The 24,985-nt window shown below is 40.2% G+C and overlaps 1 protein-coding gene across 3 annotated transcripts in view; it reads left to right on the forward strand.

The window, feature by feature from the left end:
- Window positions 1-747: 747 nt before the first annotated feature.
- The window catches only part of GABRB2 (gamma-aminobutyric acid type A receptor subunit beta2), a 141,324-nt gene continuing 117,086 nt past the window's right edge, over window positions 748-24,985 (forward strand). For 2 of the 3 annotated variants that reach the window (XM_068159554.1, XM_068159572.1), the window contains exons 1-4: window positions 1,237-1,900; window positions 2,729-2,958; window positions 3,084-3,175; window positions 4,171-4,238. In XM_068159554.1, the coding sequence (XP_068015655.1) occupies window positions 2,882-2,958; window positions 3,084-3,175; window positions 4,171-4,238 (237 nt within the window). In that variant the 5' untranslated portion in view covers window positions 1,237-1,900; window positions 2,729-2,881. Of the gene's footprint in view, window positions 835-1,236; window positions 1,901-2,728; window positions 2,959-3,083; window positions 3,176-4,170; window positions 4,239-24,985 lie in introns of those variants that run through there. The other variant, XM_068159563.1, reaches the window with a different exon arrangement.

The raw sequence follows: 24,985 nt of genomic DNA on the forward strand, positions 1-24,985 counted from the left end.
GAAGAAAGAAGGGGGGGGGGGAACAGGGGGACGACAAAAAACACCCCAAACTAAAAAAAAACCTCACAACTGCCTACTAAACATCTAAAGTAAAATGATTCCCTGCACAGACTATCCACCATCTTCCTTCCAGGGCTGTATTTCAAGAGGTTTGGCAGTGAAGCAGACTAGCTGCGTGAGAACAGAAACCTCCACTGGTGAACAAGGAGAGTAGCTCTGTAATACCAGCCCTGGAACAGAAAGATGAAAAAGGGGGGTGGGGTTTTAAAATTTTAACAAATACTTAAATGTTCTTTAACTCAATGTTTGGGGGTTGGTTTTTGTTTGTTTTGAATGCTCAAATGAGATATTTATCACACACATCAAATCTTGTCTATCTGGAAATGGGTGGGTTTGCCCTCTTGTAGAATGCCAGTTTCTACAAATGGGAGAAAATGGTGAAACTGTCTTGGTGAATTCCTCCCCCCTTCCTTCTCTCCCCCTCTCCCACCCTGCCAATTTTTGTTTTGTTTTGCTTTGTTAATTTTTTTTTTACCTTCTGGAAGCAAAGCCCAAACAGACACTTACTTGCTCTCTCACACACACGATGTGCTGTTTTAAAGCATTGACAGTGTGTGGGGGGAGCGTGGCACAATCTGTCAGCCCGCTGGCAATGGTGCCGGTGTGTTCGGTCGGCAGGACCGTGCATCCCGGAGTGCGGGAGCCGCTCCCCGCTGGCTGGACGCGCCGCTGGGGGGACTCGGCGGGGGGGGCTGCCCTGGCCCCGCTTCAGCGGCAGGTGGATGCTGCGGGGCTCGTCGCGGGGCTTCCCCGCTCTTTAGCGCTCCAGTCAAGGTAGCTGCCTGTCCGTGTTAAATGGCTGCTTGCTTTTCGGGGCTGCTGGCTGTTTTACGGCTGTGCTGATTATCTTTTCAGCAGCCCTGCTGTCTCTCGGTGGCAGCGACCCCCGTTCTCTGCCCCGCCGCTCCCCGAGGTGAGGCTTCATCCCAATGCTTCCCTGCTAGCCCCCACCTCAGCCCTTCCTCCCTTGTCTTTCCCGTGAAGTCGCTGCCGCTGCCCTTTCTCTCCGGGCAGCCCCCCAACGCGAATTGCACCCCGCCCAGCTGCTCCTGCTCCCGGGCCAGAGTGCGTGTGCCGGCACCTCGGGCACGTCCCGGCCGTGAGAGCCGGCTGCCTCCGCTTCCTGCCAAGTACCCGCGGCGGCAGGAGGCGGTGGCGCGGGCCGGAGGCGGCGAGTCAGGGCAGGGAGCTCCAGAGCGCCTCAGCCCTGAGCGTGCGGAACCCAGCGGTGCCGAGGAAGCGAGGGAGAGGGCTCTGAGCAACACCCTCACCCTTGTCCCATCCCCCCTGGGGGGGTGTGTGTGTGTGTTTCGTGGAGGGGATTTTTGTGTGTGTGGTTTGGGTTTTTTTGTCCTTTTTTTTTTTTTTTTTTTTTTTTTTTATTTCTCTCCACCTCCTTCCTCCTAGCGCGAGTTAAATATTTCTTTTGTTAATTGACACCCCGAGTGTTCCTCGCCCCTTCCCAGCGCAGCCCGGGCCGGCCGAGGACGCGTGTGCACGCCCAGATCCGCTCGGCGAGGCAGCTCGGATCCGCCGGGCCGAGCGGCTGTGAGCGGGAGGAGGAGGAGGTGTAAAGGGAGCTACGAGCACAAAGCAGATTTGCGAGGAATAATTTAACTCCAGTGTTTGTTGTTTTTCGGGATTTTGCTTTTTTGCTTGTCTCCTTCCTTTCTATCTTTTTTTTTTTTTTTTTTTTTTTTTCTCCCTTCCTTCGCTGCTCAGGATTTAAATGTCACTCAAAGCATCCCCAAATCAGCTTTCCGCTCGTCTCCGGTTTCTTCCGAGATACTAATTGGATCACACGCTGCATTTGAAGAGCCTGGGTGTTCTACCCCCGAAGGTAAGTGGGTTTATGTACCTGCACCGGGTCTGGATGGTCACTAAATGCTTGATTGCCTTTCTGGGTGGTGTTTTTCTTCCCCTTCTTCCCCTCCCCCAATCCCGTGGCCAGGCGTAGCTCTACCTGAGGAACTTGTATCCCCTTGTTAAGCATCGTTCGATACATGGAAAATGCGCCGGCAGGCCCGGCCGGGGGTAGTAGGGCCGCGGGAGCTCCGCGCCCACACCTGAAGCACCGGCAAATTACCCGCTGGAGCCGGCGGCGGTAGCCGGCGACCCCCTCAGTCTTTAGTGCCTCTGCCCATGGAACGGCGCCTGGCAGCACAGTAAGGAAGGAAGCCGCCTAATCCCCTCTTACAAGAAACTATTCGTCATCATTTTCTTTCCTTTTTTTTTTTTTTTCCTTCGGTGAGAGATACTGTAGGCGCCCATCTCCCCTCCTCCCCCACCGCCCGCCCCCGTTGCAAGCACCGGCTCCTTCGCCCGCACCTCGCCTCGCTTCAGGCGGTTCTTTCCAGGGACCAAAAAGTTAAACTGCCCCCTTTCCTCCCTCCCTGCCCCTGTGTATTCTCTTTTTAACCTATCCCACCTCTGTCTAATCCGAGTCCGTCCAGCCCCCACCCTAACCCCCCTCCCCCTTAAAGTAGATTACAAAGCCGCTGTAACCCGCAACTCCTAAAACTTCTCTTCTTGCTGTGATTTATATTTTAGACTAACAAAAAGAACAACAAAAATATATTCGATCCTCCTGCGGATGATTTCTTATTTTTTCTTTTAAAAATAATGCATTTTCTTCTTCCCCTTTAATTTTTTTTTTTTTTTTGGCAAGGAAATTTGCTCCATCTCCAGCAGCAACCACTGCTCCTTTTGATGTTGTGGTACGCCGTGCGCATGCGCTTCACATTAGAATTACTGCACTGGCCAGAATAAGTTGGATCTCTTCTCTTCACTGAAACCCTAAATCATATCAAAAGCTAAAGGGATGCTGAGAGTCCGGAAAAAGGGTTACTTTGGGATTTGGTCATTCCCTTTAATAATAGCCGCCGTGTGTGCACAGAGGTAAGTGATGAAGGTATCTCTTTTGATTTACTTCGAATTGCACTGTATGCTGCTGCTGAGAGGAATGTACAGCTTGGGTCTGAGAAACAAGAAATAATACAGTACTATTCTTTTATTTTATTTAGTGTCAATGACCCTAGTAATATGTCACTGGTAAAAGAGACCGTGGATAGACTGCTGAAGGGCTATGACATTCGCTTGAGGCCAGATTTTGGAGGTAATTTGACTGCTTTTGAATAAGAGAGATTACATATCTGGGCTGTGTACCTTCGGTGTGTGTGTTTTTTAAACATGTTGTGGGTGCTGTTGCTTTGGTGTGTGTGTGTGTGTTGCCATTTTCCCAAGATGAACCAAAGTTAAGCCCATCGTTACTCAGTTTCTTAGCACGGAATGCTCCTAATGCGATCACTTAAATCACTTGCATATTTGTAATCAGTCCCTCATTTTCTGTGTGTGGTGATACTTTATTAACCTGCAATGAAACCCTTGTTTAACTGGCTTTATCGAGATGCAAATCTCTTAAGTTTACCCACCGTTTGTTCCTCTCAGTCTAATGTGCCTGTGATCACAGTTACTATTTTTGAGTACAAGATGTGCTGTTAACTGATACAAAAATGTCATTTAACCCCCTCCGTGCTCCGACTTCGAACTAGTTTATTTTGGACGTGTTCGCTGTGGGTGTCCCCTCCTCCTCCCCCCACTTCCCCACCCCCCCCTCCCCGGGCCTCAGTGGCCACTGTCCCCTGGGCTGTCCCTTCCGCCAACGAGCAGGACTGAGCGTGGCGAGCTGGGTACCGGAGGCCGGCATCGCACCCAAGCTTCCCGGCTTGGGGGGCGGGGGAGTTTCCTCGCCACGGCCGGCTGTCCCTGAGCCTCTGCTAGCTCGGTGTCCCCGGTGCGCTCTGCCGGCGGGGCGCGGGGAGCCCCGCGGTTCACACGTGTGTGCCCGTTACATAAACACCGCTGCCGGGGGGCGCGCTGGGTGAACTCGGTGCCACGCACGTTCCCCGCGGGCAGGCGGGAGCCGGGTTGTTCTCGCTTCTGGGAGGGTCGGGGGGGGAAGGGTTTGGGGAACACATTTTCCCATCCTCCTGACTTTCTGGTTTCGTTTAAACGTAGTTTTATTTCTGCGCTGATTTAGTGGTGCTAACTCTGGTAAGAATGAGTTAAGTTCTTGGAGATCACAATGCGGACCATCTTGTTGGTTTGCAGGTCCCCCAGTGGCTGTTGGCATGAACATAGACATTGCCAGTATAGATATGGTCTCAGAAGTCAATATGGTGAGTATTTAGGGTTTGGGGCTGGTTGCTTTCTGAGGGGGTGGTTGTTGCTTCCTCCCCCCTGCCAAGGCGGAGCAGGTGCCTGCGGGCGCGTGGGAACCCGACGTGGCCTCTTGTCCCGGAGCACCGCCGGGGCCAAGCACGCCGCCTCCGAGGGAGTCAGGTGGTGGGAGCTGGCGGAAAGAGGGTCGCATTTCCCACATCCCCAGCGAGGGGACCGGGGGTGGGCGGCAGTAGCCCGGGGGCGGCAGCGCCGGCCGCGGGTCTGGCTCCTGCGGCAGCACTCCGGAGGCGCTGCGCGCACCGTGCCGCCTTGCCGCGAGCAACGGCGCCCCCTGCCGGCCGCGCGCCCGCATGGCACCCCTCCGCCGCCTGGCCGCGCTGCCGCTCCGCGAGGCGCCGCGCTCGTGGTCCGCTCCCGCGTACCTGGCCGCGGGGCCGCGCCTGCCCTCGTCGGGCCGTGCACTTCGGCTTCGTGGGGAAACGGGGTCCGGGCATGAATGGTTACTTGCTTGTGTGACATTCTTGTTTTAATTTCTTGTTGTGATATTAAAAAGCAGCTTGCTGTTCTTAAGCACGATGTTTGGTTGTCTGTGTGTCCAAAGCTTACCAATTGTTTTTCTGTAGCCTGGCACTGTCTGGGATGGTCATGATTGAGGCAGTGTTATTACAAGTTTAATTTTTCCGAGTTCAATTTTCTCTCTTATCTAAACGGTTTGAATTGGGTGTGCTTAATTGCTGAGCTGGTCCTTAGCATACCCAACTCGATGCTTTCTATGTTTTACTTTCGTTACCTGGGAGACGAATGAAGTGTTCAGAAAATTGGAGAAGGCTCAGGTTCATGCTGTAGAAGAAGCTGTTCTGGTTTCAGACTAAACTTCTCCAACATTTGCTTTCCTTATTTGAAAATGTTTGGGGTTAAGTTTAAAAATCTTGGTCCTAACTTACATATTACTTAGTTAAGGACCCATAATTTGGCCTAATACTCTTGGGGAGCTGTACACAAGGAGAAAACCAAGACACTGCAGCATGGTAGCAGCGACTGATGCAAAATAAATGTGGGGTTTTTTTGTGAAATATTTGTTACTAAAGTTTTATTATCTGAAGCAAACTTTCCATTATTCTTGAAGAAGTTGTAGGGAAACATCTCCCTAAATACAGATATGATTTTAGGGCTTCTGCTGTAGCTGTGTGGGTGCACTTGAAAATAGAATTTTGAAACTTACCAGTTGTGTTAATATCATTGTACTACCAAAATATTTTGGTTTTAATTCCTCAGTGACATGTTTGGGTTTTCAGACATGGTGGACTGAATGAATTGGCAGGTGTTTGTTCTCAAACTGGCTGTACTGTGTGATGTGATTTATTTTTTTTCCCCATAATCTAAACTATAGCCCTTGGCCTAATCTGAGGATGACATTACTGGTGGTTGTACTTTGAGACCTGGAGGTCTGGATGCCAGACAACTTCAGCCTGCTCTTTTTCAAGATACCAGGAAAATTCTGAAGGATTTCACTTTGAGCAACATTGTTTGTGGAAAAAAAGTGGCTAAAATGGGCTTCCAAACTTTGTTTCACTAAGCTTGTAATTCAGTATTATACCTTCAAGAGATTTAGGAGTGAGGAAAAGTTGTATTCTAAATCACTTGCTTTTCATTAAAAGAACTATGTGTAGGAAAGAAACAGATGTACAGAGTTATTTTTTTGGACTGTCTTTGTGGGGATGAGGATAATTTTCTTGATGGAACTGCAGTCTACTAGGTCAGTGTTTTATCCTCTCATCTCTCCAAAACTGGTTTTCTTGTAAAAAGACTGCAGATTCTTGTGAATCTTCTTCCTTTTTTTCCCTTTTTTTCCTTTTTTTTTTTTTTTTTTCCTTTTTAACTTTAACAAGGATTTCTAGAAATTTGGTCTCTAGTTAAAGGTGGTAGCATATTACTGCAATCCGATGCTTGCAGACTAACTATAGTGTTATTTTTAGTATCTTGTAATCAGTTTATTGTGTTTCTATAAGGAAGTGTTTGACCTTTGTAAAGAAAAGTCTTTTCAGACTCTGCAGAGCTCTGGTGGGAGGAGGGGAAATGTAGAGGCAATTTTTACCCACACATTTGCCTAAAGCTCTGCGTTCATTTTACTCTAAGAAGGTACTTATTGCTTAAAACTGAGCATTCCATCTACATAATACTTGCCACTTAGAGTTTCGGAAGAGATTCCAAACTGAGATTTGGGTTTTTCAATCCATTTAACTGCAAAGTACAACATGCAGCAGTTCATCTTATTATGGTCTGTATAGCATAGCAAGTACTAATGCACCCTGATAGGACTGAAATAAATGAGGAGACGTGCAAGCAAACAAGATACTTAGAATACAAGGTCTTGACTTCTTCCTTGGAAAGTCACCAGAAACTACAGTAGAAACCAGGAGGAATACCACTGAATGCTATCTGATGCAAAGCCTTCCAAGACAGAGAGATACGGAAAGAATCTTCTGAGTTATGGACCTATTCCTAGCCTTAGGCCTGCTGTTGCTTTGCCTGCTGCCATGGCTAACACCATTGACTTGAGATAAAGGCAGATCATTGCCTGTGGTCATGTATTAACATAATGGGATCAACCTTTTGTCTTGAGAGGAAGGCTAGATAATCATAGTTATTTAGCTTGAGCTCATTTCTCTTAATTCCAATATTAATTCATTTTAAAGTTGTCATTCTTATATTTCTTTTCCAATCCTAATGCATTCTATCTATGCTATACATTTGTGCCTCTCTGCAGGCACAAGGCATGTCTCCAGTGTCATGAAGTAAATCATAAAGTTTTTGCTTTGAAAAAAGAATGTAGAGTTGCTGCTGTAGAAAGTAAATGTGTATTCAGAATGATCAAGAATGATATTGGTGACTTTGAATTCTTAAAGAGGAAATAAAAACATCATAACAAACTTGTAGACAGGCTTTACAGCTGCCTTCCAAATATTTGTTTATATGCAGCAGAGTTGAACCTGTAAACTGTTCAACTTTCTTTAGGCAGAAACTTGAACTGGCAGATACTTTACTTTTCATAAATGTTTTCTAATCACTGGTACTTGTGAACGTTTCTCTCTAGCTGTGGGGAGTACACTGAATGTACATGAAAGAAATGGGATCTTTAGGCTTATGTGGTTGTTGACAAATGTCATGACTATTTGGACTAATTTCTTGTATTTTAGGAAGGAAAAAATGTACATGCAGTACAATAATGACTATGTCTAATTCCATTCACCTCTCTGGACCAGGCCCTGCAGTTTTGTTGAGTGTATGCTTTTATGCTTATTATACTGTAGATTTTATTAAGGTCTCTCTGACTCAGTTAACAATAGACAACTAACATGGAGAGGTGTGAAAGCTGCTAAAATGGTTTTCCTGGGCTAATGAAATTGATCTTACATAAGATCAGCTGTATTGCGGTGAGTCTAATGCACTGGTCTCAAGGTAGTTTCCAGATGTTTCTTGCTGTACTTCAAGTTTCTTCTTAGCCTCTTTTTCCTTAATACTAAGTCGTTGTAAAAATAATGCCTAATGCCTCCAGAGGGCTTTCCTTTTTTTTTTTTAAATAGCCAGTGTTAGCTGGTATGTCACATTCCCATGTTTTCTTCTCCTCTGTTAGTTACTGGAGTAGAATCCTAAATAACACAGCAGCTAAGATTGTTTTCTATCTTAATTTTCTCCCCTTTCCTCCCAACAGTTCCATTATAAACTGTTTCAAAGAACTGGTGCAGGTCCATTAAGAAGTACAGAATTATTTTTTTCCCTAGACACCACTGAAGATTCTGTGTAACATGTTATGCATTTGATCTCTCTAGATAACACATGAGGATGTCCATGGATGATGTTGGTCGTGTGGTGGTTTTCAGTGTCTTGACTTTTTCCCTATTAAATAGGTCAACTTTTTTTTTCTTTCCCCCCTCCCCCCCAACTTCCTTGATCTGTGGCTATTCTGGGATTCTAGTACAGCATGTCTTGAAAATAAAAGAGAGAAAAGTTCTATAGGTATGTTTTTATGCAGGACATAAACACTTCTTGAGGTAATAGCTTGTGTATTTAATTATATATAATTATTCATCCTGTGGGAGTCTGCAGAGAGGAATCTGAACAGTTTGTTTTAAAGTATTTGCTTGCCTATCATTGCACAGATGTTGGCAGGTAGACTGGATATGTATAGGTGGAGTTAAATAGATCCAATAGATGGGTTTGTCTTAGTGGGAGCCATTAGGGTTGATTGAGTGCATTATCTTTCTATCCAGTGGGAGTTGGAGAAACAAAGGAGCTGTTATCATCTATAAGGGAAAAGTTTGCTTGTTGGTGTGTGCCAAGTTTTGCACAACATAACTTAATAACTTCAGAGCTCTAAAAAGAAAAATAAGTTGGTTTTTTTTTTTTTAATTATATTTGACTTCTATGTTTGAGATATGCCAAAGTTGTATAAAGTACTACATGTAATACTCATAGATCAGAATATTGTCAGTCTAAAATCCCAGCTGTAATTTGCTGACAGACTACTGAGTTTGACTTGCTTTTGAGAACTGAGACCCATTATTGATTTTCTTGAAATCTCATGCTTTCTTGAGGTATTTTTAGTAAGGGACAGTAACAAAGCTCAGGAGACACAGGTTTAGATTATGAGAACAATAGGAGCTGTGCAGCTACCTCTTGAGTGGCAGCAATTATCATTGTGTGTAAAAAGGGAAGGGATGGCTTGTGATATTAAAAGAAATGGGGGTTAAATGGTACGAAAATAGGATGGAGCTGTTCCAAACTCAGGGGAAAAGTCCAGGTAGAGAAAAATTAGGAGAAAGAAAATCATAAACCAGGAAAAAGTGTCCTATATAGGCTGGTACAGAAATAGGTGAGGAAAATGGTTCCTGTCAGCAATATCTTTTTTTGTCAATCCATTCTAGTTGTACATGTTGCTGTACGTCATCCCTAGAGAGAATAAGGAGAAGACAGGACTGATAATGCATTGAAAACAAAGTATTAGAAATACTGGGAGAGTGTTGCTTCCTTAACCCTAAATAATTCCTGCTGCTAGAGACTGTTGGTTTTACTATTTCCCCTGTCACAGGTGCATGTGCTTCTTCACATAAAATTACATTTCTCAGAGGACACTTTGAATGAGGCTCTTGCCAAATTACTGTGGTTGTACACTACTGACTCATTCTGAAGTGTCTACAGAGACTCCTGTGAATGCTGAGCAAGTGAGGTACACCTTAGAGGAGAATACCATCTTTACTCAAAACCTTGTTTTACAAAACCTTCAGTTATTGTCTGGGATAGCATCACAGGACCTTTATTTTCAAACTGGAGTAAATTACCTTAGCATGGATGTCTATTTCTTTTTTACTACATGTCTCTCATTTGAGTGTTTTCTTAGTTTTAAGGTGTGTAAAAATAAATGAGGTCCCAATTTCAAGTAAAATGTTTGTTCTTGGGGACCAAAAGCCAACATTCCTATTGATAATGTGATATGTAAATTGAACTTTTCATGTTGGTTTAACTGGAATATATGTAGCTACAGTATGGAGTGATTTCTCTAGAACATATATGCAGGAATGCAGTGAGCTTGTGAACACTTTTATAAGCTAGTTCATAAGCAGGGACATATGTGTATAGATAATGCATAAATATTACGGATAGCTGGAAACATGACCATTCTTGTTGTTTCTTTTTTAAGGTCAGTATAAATGGTTTGTTAATTGGATTGCACTTTCAGTATGCTGTAGTGTTGAAAAACTTTAATCAGTAGAAAATCTTTGTGCTGGTGGTAATTTTTCAGTGATCACTCCCTACAGCAGATGAGAGGATGGTTGTCAGTAATTTAAAGAGATTGCCTTGGAGGTGATTTGTATGACTGAATTAATAATTATTGCCTTCTTGTTTTTAGAAAGCCTTGACTATAAATATTTAAGTAATTTGGCTCCTGACATAGAAGAAAAGATATATTTATCTTTAACATGTTTTATGGGTGGTGTCTTGGCATTAAAGTGTGGGAATGAACATGAAGTGTACTTTGCTAGTTCCCACTGTAGGCTGTTTTATTTCATAACTTCTCTATTGAAAATCACATAAAATCTTTATAGATAAGCAGTGTAGCAGAATGAAAGATTTTTATATTGTGCTCTGCAAACTTGTTGCAAGCTTAAGCTATTCCAATGGTCATATTTGTGCTTCTTAGTGACTCTGAAGTCTGTCAGTGCACCATGACTAAATCCTTATTATTCCTCCCTTGCTTTTTTATCCTCATACCCTGTGTAGCCATCAACCGTGTTGAAGTACAGTTTTATACAGCAATAATTATATTACTTTTCTAGAAGTAATCCAGATTCCTTGTAGGCTCTTAGTGGTTAATGTTGTAGGTCTCTGCAAGTCTTTGTATGAATTAGGTAAGAAAAATTTAGTCCCTTTATTTTAAAACAGGGTCATCATCCATGAGACAATTTTTTTAATGCCTCTTTTGAGTAATGGAAGATACCATCTCATTTTTCTTCAGAGTTAAGAACTTCAGAAATAGTCAAATGTCTTGAGTTACTAATACTGAGAAATTTGCTACTATGGGTGGATGCAATCTGTAATTTAAAAATAAATGAATGTACATGATTACATTAAAATTGTAGGCACACTGTGGGCTGACAAGAAGACAAACAGGACAGAAGCAGTCTTTGTGCTTTATTGTGATTACTCTTAGTGTGCTTCTATAGGGATTCCACCCTGCTTGCATTTTGTGACAGCAGTGCTGTATGCAATGGGCATATAACGGCTCATATAACACAAGCCCTGTAGGTATAGTGATATAGTAGGCATACTTGCAGTTTATACTCTCTGAAGGCCAGGCTGTGAAGTAGCAGTGCTCTCAATCTGTTTTGTCTATGAAGATCTTTGCATGCAAATTGTATGGCTAAGTATTTTTCAGCTAGTTAAATCAATGTGAAGATTCTCCCAGACTTGGAATCACAATTACTGCATATCAGAGTATCATAGTATCATCAGGGTTGGAAGGGACCACAAGGATCATCTAGTATATATCCTTTTTGTATGAGTTTTGCAAATAAATATGTGATTACTTCCCAAATAAAACTAAAATTTCTGCTCCGAATATGAAAACATAGTTGACAGCCAGGGGGTTCACACATATGCAACCTTACACAGAATTTGTAGCTAATGTTTAACAAAGGTTATCACAGGCCAGATAAAACATTCAGAGTGTGAGCTCTTCCCATGTCCCTGGACCTAAGGAACTTACTGTCTGCTTTGTGCTGCTTTTTTGAGTATTTCTATCAAGCATTAATCTATTAATTTTTATTCTGTAAATTCTGACAGTGATTCATTTGCTAGTTTTCAAGTAATAAGAGTTTAACTCTATGGGGGAAGAAGCAGCCCTTCTGAGAGATGCATTTCAAATGTGTGCTGTTGTAGTAGATGGAGCAGTTCAAAGTATTTCCACTTATTTTCCTATAGGCAAGTCACTGATTCATTGGGATTGCACTGAAAGAGAATTTTAACTCTATCAATTATGAACCAGTGGGGAAAAATAAAATACAGGAAGTTTGGCCTTGGACAGAGCAGTATATTGAATAACCCTAATGGATGCATATTAAAAAAATACAGCTGCTTGATGTGGCAAGTCTTTGTTCCACCATCTGCTTTCTGGACTACTTCATTCCTTTCTTCTTTAATGAGCAGGCAACTCTGAAAATGGATTAAACCCCATTTTTCCTTCACAGTTCAGTGTCTGGTTTACTGCTCCTGAATGCTTTCTTCCTGCAGTCATGAGCTTTGAATTCTTTGCTGCATAGTAGCCTGGATGCACTGGACCTTTATTCTAGTTGTGAGTGGAAGTATTTAGAATAGAATAGAATTAACCAGGTTGGAAAAGACCTTTGAGATCATTGAGTCCAACCTATCACCCAACACTATCTAATCAACTAAACCACAGCACCAAGCACACCATCCAGTCTCTTCCTAAACACCTCCAGTGATGGCAACTCCATCACTTCCCTGGCTTGAAGAGAACCAGGAACAGAGGTCTTCCATGTCATTAATTAAATTAGGAAAGGCACCACCACATCCTTTATCTTCTCCTCTGTTGCTGGAAATGTTTTTGAATTACAGTAGCCATGGCTTACTACTGTGTTAGGCATGACTTAAGCATACTATGAGATTTAAATATTGCAAACCTGTCTGAATGGTTTATCTGTTTGCTCACCTGGAACAGCTCCATCCTGAATAGAAGTGCAGTACAGATCTTTGGGAATTGGGAAGCTAGTCAAAATGGCAGGAACTTGTAACTACAACCTTTTCCAGAAGTGAGTCATCACATATGTAGGGCAAAGGGCCCTAATGTACAAAATGCCCTAAATGTCGTTGGTTAGGTTGTTTGTTTGTTGTTTTTTTAAGATATGACCCCCAAAGAAAAATGGAAAAAACCTAGAGTTAGGTGAAGGTCATGCTAAACCCTTTTGAAATAAGAAGGTCTTTAAGAAAAGTTTGTGGGTTTTTGTATGTCTGAGAATTGTGATGTGACTCTTGTCATACTTGGAAGTGATTTTCATTCAACTTCTTCCATTGTGTACAGCAGTGAAGTAGCCACAAGTTCCCATTTCTTTCAAGGAACTGAAAACATTTGATTATTTTTATTTTCCACAGTGAGAACTACATGTATTAAGCATCTGAATAACACATTGAAGCCTTTAGAAAAGCTTCACTGGCACAGATGCAGAATCCTTTTGAAAATCTGCTCCTAACTTCTATTTTATATATTTTATTTTCAATGGATGTTTACATGGTCTTAAATACCTTTAACAGAGATCCTTTCTTTTTAGCTGAGTGAAATTAGTGCTCAAATTTATTTATTCTTGATGTACCTCTTTAAAAAGGTATTTTGTAAAAATAATATTTTTTATATATATACACAGACAGTACTGCATCCAATTAGTGGAACTAGTGAAATACTGCTAATTCCTTATGGTCCTTAACAGTAAATATGTGATGTCAGTTGTATAACAGTTACTACCTGGTGTAGTATAGATCACCCTGAGCACAGCTTCCAGGACAAGATGTAAGCAGGGGAAGACATTTATTATGTTATACAGCAAGGCTATATACTCTATCAGAAGGCACATGTGTCACATCTTAAGTGGTTATTTTCTACTGGCATGCTTGCAATTAAGGCATACAATAGGTTAAAATAACAAAACAATATTTTAACACATCCAACCAAATTCTGCCCAGTTTCTTCCCTCACTCCCAAGATGTTTACATTCTTTTCTAAGTCGGAGACCAAACATAACCTTCCAAAGCTATCCAAGAACACCCTTCTCCTACAACTACCCCATAGTCCTGAAGTTACTATGGGCCCTGAGCAACCAGGTCTCATGGAAGGTGTCCCTGTCTTCCAACCTAAACCATTCTATGAATCTATGAATTGTGTAAACCATATTTGTTTCTTTTAAAAAAAGGTATTTTTCAGTTAATAGACCCTGCAGCTTCAAGGAGTTGTAGAACACTGTGGAAATCTTAATATTTTTCTTAAGGACTGCTGATCCAACAGGCTCTCTTGGCTCCCTCAGGGACGTCAGAGTAAGAGTGTTAATGCGTGTTTGACAGGATGTGCACTGAAGGAGTCACAAAATTTAAGCTAAAAAAAGAATTAGTTTGAAGAGCTTGTAGACCTTAGAATTTCTAAATAAAATAATTTTAGAGTGTAACTCTTCCATTATTCCTTATTATGAGACGATTTAGTCTTTTAGATAGTATGAAGGGAAGAAGGAAACAGGATTAAACAAAAAAAGCAGGTCACATACAAATTAAAAGCGACATTTTGCCACTAATTGCATCATTGTTTCACTAATCGTGTAAGTCCAGAAGGGCCAAAGAAACCTTTTAATCAGTCAGAAATCTTTCTAAAATGTATATGAGTATTCAATCTGTTGTACTGTCCTGTTGCTCTTCTTCACTGATGTTTTGCAATGCAAGATGCTTTTAGGAATTCCATCCCTAATAGAATTAGAGATGTAACGTTCATGTCATGGAGCATATGCCACTTTAGTTTGCTCAGGATAAAATGCTGAACAACCTAAGTAGATAGAAAAATTACTTGCAAAATTACTTCATTCTTTTCAATCTTGAAGGAAGCCTTTTCAAAGGTGTAGGAACGTTTACTGAGTTAAGCATACCTGAGACCTTTTGTACCAAGTTGCAGTCAAAAGTATATTATAGCTGAAGTGTAAGTCTCTGAAAAATAGATTTGTAATGGAAATGCCAGGAGACCCTTAACTGTAATCATTCTTGTTAGTGTAAATGCCTAGAAATGAATATGGTTTTCATTGATTGGCTATTATGTGACACAAGTGACCACTTACAGAGAAATCCATAATTCTAAACTAGCTGCATTCAAAGATGCAGTTAAAAGTACCCACCTCTGTGCATAGGCTTTGAAAAATGCTTTTGTGAGCTCAAGCCCCACATGAGGTTTGTTTTGAAGCCTTAAAGTATGTAAATCCAATGGTGATTTTTCCCACTGAGGCTGTTTCTGCCCTGTTTCCACAGAAGATTTATTGGGTGCTTAAATGACTGGAAATGCCTTCCAAGATGGTTCCTATGATACCTCAGACATTAAGTGTGAATGGGGACCAGGTAGTAGTCTCCAAAATTGTTGGTGTGAAGTAGGTACTCTCTTGAAGTGAATGGGTGTATTTGTTGGGGTTTTTTTGGCTAGAAAGTCTTAAGATCTTGCTGACAGCTTTGATTTAAGGATAATTAAATGCTGATGAGTCCAATCATAGGAAAAGTGTACTTTCTTTACTCTTAGTCTTGAGTCTGTACTATAACCAAAATGCATCGGTGAGGCAGCATTAGGAGGCTTATGTGGTTCCTACCAGTGCCAAACTTGGCTTGTTGAGAAATGGAAGACATCAGTATACATCTTTCTGGCATCCTTTTACTTTGAGTTAAATGAATAAAAATGAACCTTTTTCTTCTGAATCAAAGCCCCATCTTGGCAAAAATAGATGATAATGCAAAGTCTCAAGTGTAGAATTAAATTTAATTAACTTTTTAATTGAATTGACTTTTTGAGAACACAGTGATGTATGAGCTTTTAACGTGGTATTGGAAATTTTAGTCATCTATGCCACAATAATATGCTGACTAGATAACAGTTCTGTTAAGGCATGAAGGCAATAAATATTTAGTAAAGATTCAGAATGAGAGATTTCAATCAAAATTGTTGCTCTTGTATAAGAAAAAGGTTTTCTTTAATCAATTTTCAGGGGACACAATTGCTTTTTTAAGGAACTGTTTCATATGTCATGTTACTTAAATTATGTCAAGTTTAACTTTTATGGAAGCAAAGAATGTATGCATGTGGTTTCCCATTAGGTAATTCATGCCAAAGAACATTTTCTAATGGAGCATGGAACACTGGTGGCAGATAAAACTATTGTTAATTTTTATTTCCTAAGTTGAAATACTGCATCCATTCCTTACAGTATCCATTAGAAAATTATATTGGAAAAAGCATTATTTATTTTTTTAAACTGCATATCATATCATTATTGTGACATAATATATTGACTGCAGTATACACTTAGCTGGAGAGATTAGTATTTCTACTTTTCTGAGGTTCTGTCTTGGGTTTTGGTGGATTTTGTGGGTTTTTCTGTTTGGGTTTTTTGGCTTGTTTTGGTTTATTTTGTTTTTCTTCCATTCTCTGTCCAGACTTTGCTATGCCTTTCTTGACAAACAACACACAACCACTATGCTCACATCACCATCTTAGAAGTGAATCTCTGTATGTTTGTGGCTATTTGTAATTATTGGAAAGCTTCACTGAAAAAAAAAATGGTTAGGTTCTAGGCAGGGTTTTGTAAACAAGCTTTTCTGTATTTTAGTAAAATCTTATTTATAGTTTCATAATTTCATAGTTTCATTCAGGGTTGGAAGGGACCACAAGGATCATCTAGTTCCAACCCCCCTGCCATGGGCAGGGACACCCCACACTACATCAGGCTGGACAGAGCCTCATCCAGCCTGCTCTTAAACACCTCCAGGGACGGGGCCTCGACCACCTCCCTGGACAACCCATTCCAGGGCTTCACCACTCTCATGGTGAAGAACCTTCTCCTCACATCTAGCCTGAATCTCCCCACCTCCAGCTTCATTCCATTCCCCCTAGTCCTATCACTACCTGAGATCCTGGGAAGTCCTTCCCCAGCCTTCCTGTAGGCCCCCTTCAGATACTGGAAGGCCACAATTAGGTCTCCTCGGAGCCTTCTCTTCTGCAGACTGAACAGCCCCAACTCCTTCAGTCTTTCCCCACAGGAGAGGTGCTCCAGCCCTCTGATCATCCTTGTGGCCCTTCTCTGGACACGTTCCAGCACCTCCACATCCCTGTTGTAATAGGGGCTCCAGAACTGGACACAGTACTCCAGGTGGGGTCTCACCAGGGCTGAGTAGAGGGGGAGGATCACCTCCCTCAACCTGCTAGCCACACTTCTGATGCAGCCCAGGATCTGATTGGCTTTGCGGGCTGCAAGTGCACATTGAGATACTTGATACAGATCTTGTGGATCTTTAAAGAGAAAAGTATACATTTCCATTTTAAACATCCCTATTCTTATTCACAACTTTCCTCTTATGTTAAAGCATCCTTAATAGGATCATTAGTCTGTTCTTGAATTGCCAGTAATACCATTTGTGAAACATCAAGTTGGTTTTGAATTTGAACCATTCGTTTGCTTTGTAATGCCCTCTATAATACTGAGTGCTTACTTATATTTAGCTTAAAAAGATACATCTGAGATTTTATTTTGATTGATACATGATACTCTTCCATATTGTGTGAAGTGACATGACATTTTCTTGAGAATTGTGGCCTTTAGAAAGTTGTGGGGTTTTAGTTTGTTTGTTTTCCCTCTTTTAAACTTTTTTTCATGTGCAGTAATCCAGTTGTAAGCTTTCCCCCTTGACTTTTTTCTGATACTACTGTATCCTTTTAATGCAGGATGGTAAACCATAACATAATTTGTTCCTTAGTCCCTACCCAGTCTCTGCATTATGGTAGGTTCCCATTATTGCAGGCAGCATATCTGGCAGACCATTCTGCATTTTAAAAACAGATTTTGTTTTTTTCTCACAGCTTATAGAATAAATCTAGGGAGGGGTAGTCTCCTGGGGTAAAGTTAGCCCTTGTGACTTTTGTGTCCTTCATGAATTTTCCTATCATAGTTTTTACTTGTCCTTTGACCACAGCGTTGGGTAATACAGGCACACAAATAATGCATGTATGAAAGATGAAATGCATTCATGGGTTTCTTTGGATTGGACTGATTTCAGCTGAGGTGCAAACCTCTCCTTTTCATAGCTGATCTGTTTCTCTGCTGTTCCGTCTTGTTCTTATTCTTTGTTGTTTATCGATTTCTGTCAGTTTGGCCTGACTGCACCACTTGTTTCTCTCTTCCTCTTGAATGCGTGTGTAACAGCTCCCATTCATTCAGTTCCTTGGCTAAGTTTATTCTGCTGATGCAGTAAAATGATGGAGCATCAATGGTTCAGAAGGCTGTAAGCATGTTTACAAACAAAAATGAGAAGTTGAATTTGTAGTGTGTAAATGTCTGACCACTGGCCTTAATCTGGCTGGCACTACTGTTTTTATCGTGGCACTGGCTACAGCAATAGAACTGCAGAATCATAATGGCAACCTGAGTGCTTAGCAAGACAAAAAAGAAATTCTGCATGTTCCATTCTCACATCTTCATTTGCTCATGACACATATCCTTGAAGATGTAAGCATGTGCTAGAAGATAATCTTGTAAGTGTTTTGCTCAAGTGTCCTTTCAATCATCCTGCAAAACCAAATATAGCTGGGAGATGGGAGAGCTTTCCGTTGTAACTAATGCTAATGTCATAAACAGGATTATGTCTAGAGTTGTAAGTGGCAGATTAGACAACCATCAAGAGAGAAAATCTGTTTTCCAGCAAATATTCTTGGTGATAAGGGACCTTAGGAGAGAATGCTGAAATGTGATATATAGACAATTATTTTTTTTTCTATGCAGAATATTTTTTCCAAATTTCCCTTGAGGCGTCAGCTGTTCTCTGAACATCCAAGAAGTTCGCTGTGCTTCTGATCAGCTTCCCACACATTCTCACCCACACCACTTTGCTGTGTCATCTTAATGTCATTTTTAAATACTAACAAAAGAAACATTTTGTTTATAACACAGAAATATTCTTTCCCCTCTCAAGATTTTTGTCTTTTGTATGTTATTTTAGCAGATCAGAGCTGACTCATGAGTGGCAAAAATGAAATGAAGTAACTAATGTATTTAAAATTCTTAATTCCTGAGTTAAGGATTTGTTTAAGAAATGGTTTAATTATAGTCATTAGACTTCATAGACTTTTTTTCTTACATGATAGGTATTGTATTCAGATAGTTTACCTAGCTGTGAAGTATTGCATTTAGAATATATAACAGTATATATATCTGGTAAAACTAGATACAATTTCTACTTTAAATAATTAAGTGTGCTAAACTGAACAGTGGCCAGGTACACTGGAGGCCAACTGGCAAGATGGAAAAGCAACCTTTTACTGGGATGAAAAAACCCCTAGGGTATAATTTACTTGGCATGGAAAGTTTTAGTCAACCCTTGTCATTAGCTACATTTGTGGTGGTTCCTAGGGGAAAAAAAAAAAACCACAACAAAAACAAAACCAGAAATAGGTTATTGGCACCATTACCAGCAAGTGCTCATGTAACTTATTTGCACCAAAACTAAAAATTTTCAAGATTAGTGAGGTTACACCATGTAGTCTTTAGGAATGACAAGGTGTAAGAATGATTCCTTGAGAGGTCAGTGAAGCTTGAACTAGTTTCTTCCTGGGAAAGGGAGAAAGGTGTAGATTCTGGAGAGCTTGATCTTGGTGTTGCAACATAACGTGTCTTAAAAAATGTTCCACTTGTGTCTAGAAATCATTGGCAGTATATGAATAGCACTGGAAAAAAAATTACTTATATTAACTATATCACATCAGCTCTATTACATCTCTCCTATACATGTCTAGAAAAAAGTCAGTCCAATTCTGAGTTTGCATTTGATGAAACCTTTAAAAATATTGAGATGGGTTTCAGAAAGGCCTCTCAATTCTACCAAACTGTTACCAATCCCATTTTACGGAAGGCTGAATCAGCTTCTTTTTTTAGACTTTTAGCAACATGGTTGTGTTAATTATCTGATGTTAATCATCTGATTATAGTAAGTTATGTGAGAATAGATTTTTCTCTGACTGTGAAATTTCTGCTGTCCCTTGTGCATATGCTCCCAAGATGCTACTTATCTCTTTTTAAGTGATGTGGAACAATGCTGCTGTTCATTGTATCACCCTCGTACACCTCTGATACAGCATTTTACGCAAGCCTCCACATTAGAAATGAGACTTGAACTTTGTGGTTCCATACCTTTATCACTGAATTCAGAAAATACTCACTTCCTTTACCACCTAAGTTACAAGATTTAACAAATATCTGTATTCTAAAAATAATGATTACTAATTCACAATTGGGATTTACATAGATCTTTATTCATGAAGGCAAGAACAGTTGCCATATTGCTCCTCTTTCAAACGAAGTCTTCACCAGCAGAAAAGAATTGCTATGTTGGGCTGTTTTTCCCTCATGTTTTCTAAATATAACTCAACTGCAGTCTGGTTTGCGAAGCCATCTACATTAATATGCTACAGGAAATAAAATAACATATTAGTCACTTTATAAGTGAGCATAACTTGGCAAAAATGAGAATAATTCTTCATACAAAAATAACATTTTAAGCAAAGACTTCATATGCTACAGCACAGAGGTTTTTATGGTATTAGTGATTGTGCTTGTCTCCTGTTTATAGGCACCCAACTGAGGAGGCACTTGAAAAACGATTTTTTTAAGACCTATTTTTGACAGAGTAGTAATTATTCACCACCTTCTGAGATTTTTCACTTCCTCTGTTTTCAGCCTAAAGCATTGTCTAAAAGGAAAAGGGTAATGATTACTCTAAAGGTGAACCAGAGTAGCAGAAGGGGGAAGGAGGTTTAAAGTGAACAGGTGGTGCTCAGGTAAGCCAATGTTCCAGCACATCAGCAGTGTCAGTTTTCTGTAACTATTGTCTTTATGAAAATAGTCTTTGAAAGAGACACAGGCAAAAGAACATATCCAGCATTTCGTCTTCCCTGTAATGTTGCTAATGTATTTTCTTAATGTCCTTTCTTTGGTTTGTTGCCTTCATGTGTTTGCTTGTATTGATAAATTGTAAGCCTTTATCATCACACAGACTGCAAAAATATGCATAGAAGGGCAGTTATTTAAAAGCAATATTCCTTGAGTTACCATCACAAAGATTTTATAGGTATATCAGTATTCCTCTTTTCTACTAGAAAATGTTGTCTTGTCATTACATTGCAAACCGAAACTGTGGGCTGCAGTTCTCCCAGGAAGCCATCTGCCTGACAGTGACAAGCTAGATACTCAGTATGATCTCTTCTCATGGTTCTCCATGCACTGCAGTTATTATTTTGCATTCCTTTATATTTGGGTGGTAGTTTTTCTGTTTGAATTTTGGGTCCATTTTACCTGTTATTGTTTTCTTTTTTGAATTAAGGTGTGGCAATAGTAGCAGGTGAGTGTGTGATTTGTGGTTAAGCAGTGGGAGGAACCTTTGTTGTCAGTTTTGTTATTTTCATGTGGTTTGTTTTGTTTGTTTGTTTCATTTTGGAGTTTTTTTAAAGCACAAGTATTTTTCTGAAGGTAGCTGTAGTATTTGCAGTAATGGGAAACACTTCCTTATGAACATATGGTAGAGTTAATTTGACTTACAAAAGTTCAAGGCTGTTAGTGTCCCATTTTAGCATCTATTGGTACTTGGCTTTATCTGGAGGCTGTGCAGTCAGGCTGCATATGCCCCCTTTTTTAAATTAAAACTTAAGATTTCATTTCAGATGCCAAATTGACAGCTGTAAGTCTTCAGAGAGTATATAAGACCTTTTGTCTGTGTTTATCCATAAGCTTACTTGTTGAATGTTGTAAAAGATTTTAAATTACTTATATATTGAGTGCCTGTATAATGTCATCACTTAGTATATCACTTTTGTATATTTGGACGTAATCACTCTATCATTGAGTACCAGCTCCAGATAAATGCTGCCTTTTCCATTTATGACACTTCTAATGCACACATTTCCATCCATTCTCTGTAGATAAAGTTTGGTGGTGTTTTTATCAAATGCACAGTTTGTGCTATCAGTTTTCTTCTTGCATCATTCCTTTAGGAGAACATCAGTGTGTGGCCTAGAGAAGAAGGAAAAATAGCTAGATTATGGTGTGCAGCCTTCAAGGTTGACAAAATGATTTGTGAAGGCTGAATTTAGTGCATTAAGTATTGGAATGTCTCAGTACTGTCATGGCATTCACCTGAGTTCTGTAATAATAATGCTTTGAATATGGAAGAGACACCTCAGTTTCCTTTTAGCCATATTGCTGACATCAGTCCTGTGCAGTTTGAATGGCAAATTAAACGAGTGGTCCAATTAATTTTAGATGCCTAATTATGAACTCCTGCCATGTCCCTAGGCTGTCTGTAGCACAGAGAGAATCAGTAACATAATACTTGTTTTGTTAACTAAAAAGTAGCAACAGTAGCACTTAGATTATCTGAGGCTACTGTGAGTGTTCCCTGGTCAGTGTTCATAGATGAAGGGATGATCTACTAAGAAGTAGTAATAATAACGATGCAGACTTGTTTGTTATCTGCTTTTCCAGGTACTAGTAACTAGTAACAGATTGCTTTAGCTTTTCTTTTCCTTAACAATTCCCAAACCTTTAATATTGAACAAAAGCAGTGAAACAAAAATGTAGGATAAGAGCACTAAGAACATGAAAAACACTTTCGTGTTCCTGTGACTATCCAGTGCTTTGAGAATGTTAATGGAGTAGCCATTCATACTGCCTGTAAGAAAGCAAATCCTGTAGCAAAGAGTGCAAGAACATCTGGAATGCAAGCCATGTATCTAGGTCAACGAATGACAGTTAAGTTATTGCCTTAAAATGGTATAAGTTTAGGGTAGTGGTTGAGCCTTACTTTCACAGGATTATTTTAGTTGTTTTTCCAGTGATTTAATTTATCTTTCAAGTTGCTGGGAAAACATATTTTTCAGCTTCAGCAGCTTTCCACATGCTGTCATCCTATGGCTAAGGTAATTTTATTGATTTTTGTTATTAGTGTTCATCAGAAAGTATGATCGCAGCAAAGTGTGTCACATGGGAGCAGCATGTCTTGAGACACACTTGAAATAAAGGATAGCATGCCTTTGATGTCTGAATGCTATTCCTCCAGTGGAGGGAGGTTTTACTTAACTAAAGCTCTGAGATGTTTAAATTCTTTATACCTGTAACTTTTACAGAATTTTTCTTCTGTGCAGTCTAGGTTTATTCTCATGCTAGTAGAGGGCAGGTTGGTGGTTCAGAAGACCTGTGTATGTCTTTGGAGTACTGCATTTTATATATATGTGTGTGTGTTGGATTGTATGCAAATAGAAAGGTGAAGGGGAATGAGGGAATTTGGTTGAGTATTAATGGACATGTAAAAGTAATTTGACAAACATGGCAGTCTCGATATCAGATGCTGTGTTTATGGGTAGAAATACATTTTCCTGTGTCCACCCCCTGGGCTGGACACTCGAGACACTGGAGGTCTCAACTCTGTGGATTCTTTTTGGAGGCACCCAGCCTAAATGGCCACATTATGGATAAAATGACTGCAGTTGCCTGCAGTAGAATCTTATCTTCTTTTCTGCAAGTATATTGAAAAATGTACTGCTATTATCTTAGTCTTATCCCTCAAATAGAAAATATAGCTGTGCTTTTAAAGTAATTCCAGTTGGTGGTTTAGGGGACTTTAATCATGTATACACACCATAAGTATGCCTTTAGAGCCTTTATATTCTGATGAGGAAAGAATGCAGAAAGATAGACTATAGGTGTCCTCACTTTGAGAGGTACCTTACTTTATGTAGAATCCTATTTATGTGAGCTAAGATCTTCTCAGAAGTAAATTTTATCAAATTCTGATTTCAAGGTATAGCCTTATATGTCTTAACTCCTGTCTTACATGTTAATAATCCATAGCATTTTCAGTGAGCTAAGGAATACACTTGGAATAGTTTCTAGCCAACTGATTATCTTCAGTAACTGGAAGGTAGAAAAGACTTCACAGCTATATATGTCCAGGTGAGCATGTTGTTTAGGGCAATGTGCAGCTGACAAGTGATGTGATTGATGACAGTCAGCAGACAATACCCATTAACATTCCATACAGGGTTGAAACTGAAGTAAATATTTGACTTCTGTATTCTGGAAACCTCAGTATAACATATCTAACATAATCTCCAGGAAAGTTTTTGCTCTTCAAAGCTCTCTGACTCTTTAGAGTTGTCATATAATTTCAGATTTCTACTCTTGATGATATTTTCACTCTCACTGGGAACTGACTTGTTTAGGTCAGTCTGTGCTTTATGCCCCATATTTTTTCAGGGACCAAAAGCTGTATGGAATCCCTATGCTGTGTGCTGGAGCTGATGGGAACTGGGTTTCACAGGAATTAATTCTCACCTCTCAGACTTGAATTGCAGATTAAGAGTAGAGGTTGACGGATTCTTGTAGTATGTTAAAGTGCTTCACCTGAAAGGCTCAGTGTTGGGGCACAAAATTCAAACTAGTGCAATTAAAAATCACTCATTTAGAAGGACATTGATTATATGAAAAAGAGTGGTTCAAGAAAGTATCTCAATAATTGCCTTTTGGATGCAAGGCTTAAAAAAAAAAAGAGTAAAATCTATATAATCAAAATACCTCTTAGAAGTGCAGCAGACTTTTAGTAATGGAAAGGACCTCCAGACCACAGCTGCATGCTGTAATCCACTTCTCTGTGTTAGTGCTCCCTGGTTCCATTTCATAAATAGTTTTTAGAGTAGAAAATCTTGTATTTATTTCCCTACTTCAATTTTATATCTCGACAGAAATATTTTCTGAGAAATAAGAATGTAAACAGATGAGTCCTGAAGCTGTGAGATACCCATTTTACAGCAGCAGCCATTATCTTTTATGTCACTTGTCAATGTTACTTAGCCAGTGTTTGGTAGTCAGAAGAAAGCTTTGTTTCTTAATTCTGCCTTTTTATGAGTCAGTAAAGTCAAGTGAACCAAGAGCTAAAGAAATGAATGAAGTTGAACAAAATGATCTAAAATTAGCAACATCATTTTCTTGCTGTGAGCAATGTATAACTGATTCATAATGTGATGAGCGTAAGGAGATAGATCTCAGTTTTCAGTTGGCAATCTATATTCTCTGCGTAATAATTGATCTTACTGACCACATTGACTGCATTACCTTTCTGTCCTTGTGTTTATTTGCACGTTTTGGAGATGAGAGTTTTTTCTGAGTGTTGCTGAGTGGAAGGAAAAGTGCATTTTATGCATAGATTATGATCTGAAATGATTCTGTAAGAACCTTAGGAGGGCGCTTTGTTCTGTTACAACCTTATCGCAACGTGATGGCCAACTGGGATTACCTCATGGTGAAAATGAAAAATCAGAAAGCAGTGGAATCATTAGGGCAAAGGGGTACAGTGAAAAATGCTTATCTTTTCCTGCTTCCTTTCTTGTTCTGACAGATTTTTA

This window comes from Melanerpes formicivorus, unplaced genomic scaffold (assembly GCF_026170545.1).
Source record: "Melanerpes formicivorus ecotype bairdi unplaced genomic scaffold, bMelFor1.0.p_v2 SCAF_2, whole genome shotgun sequence".
Classification (NCBI taxonomy): Eukaryota; Metazoa; Chordata; class Aves; order Piciformes; family Picidae; genus Melanerpes; species Melanerpes formicivorus.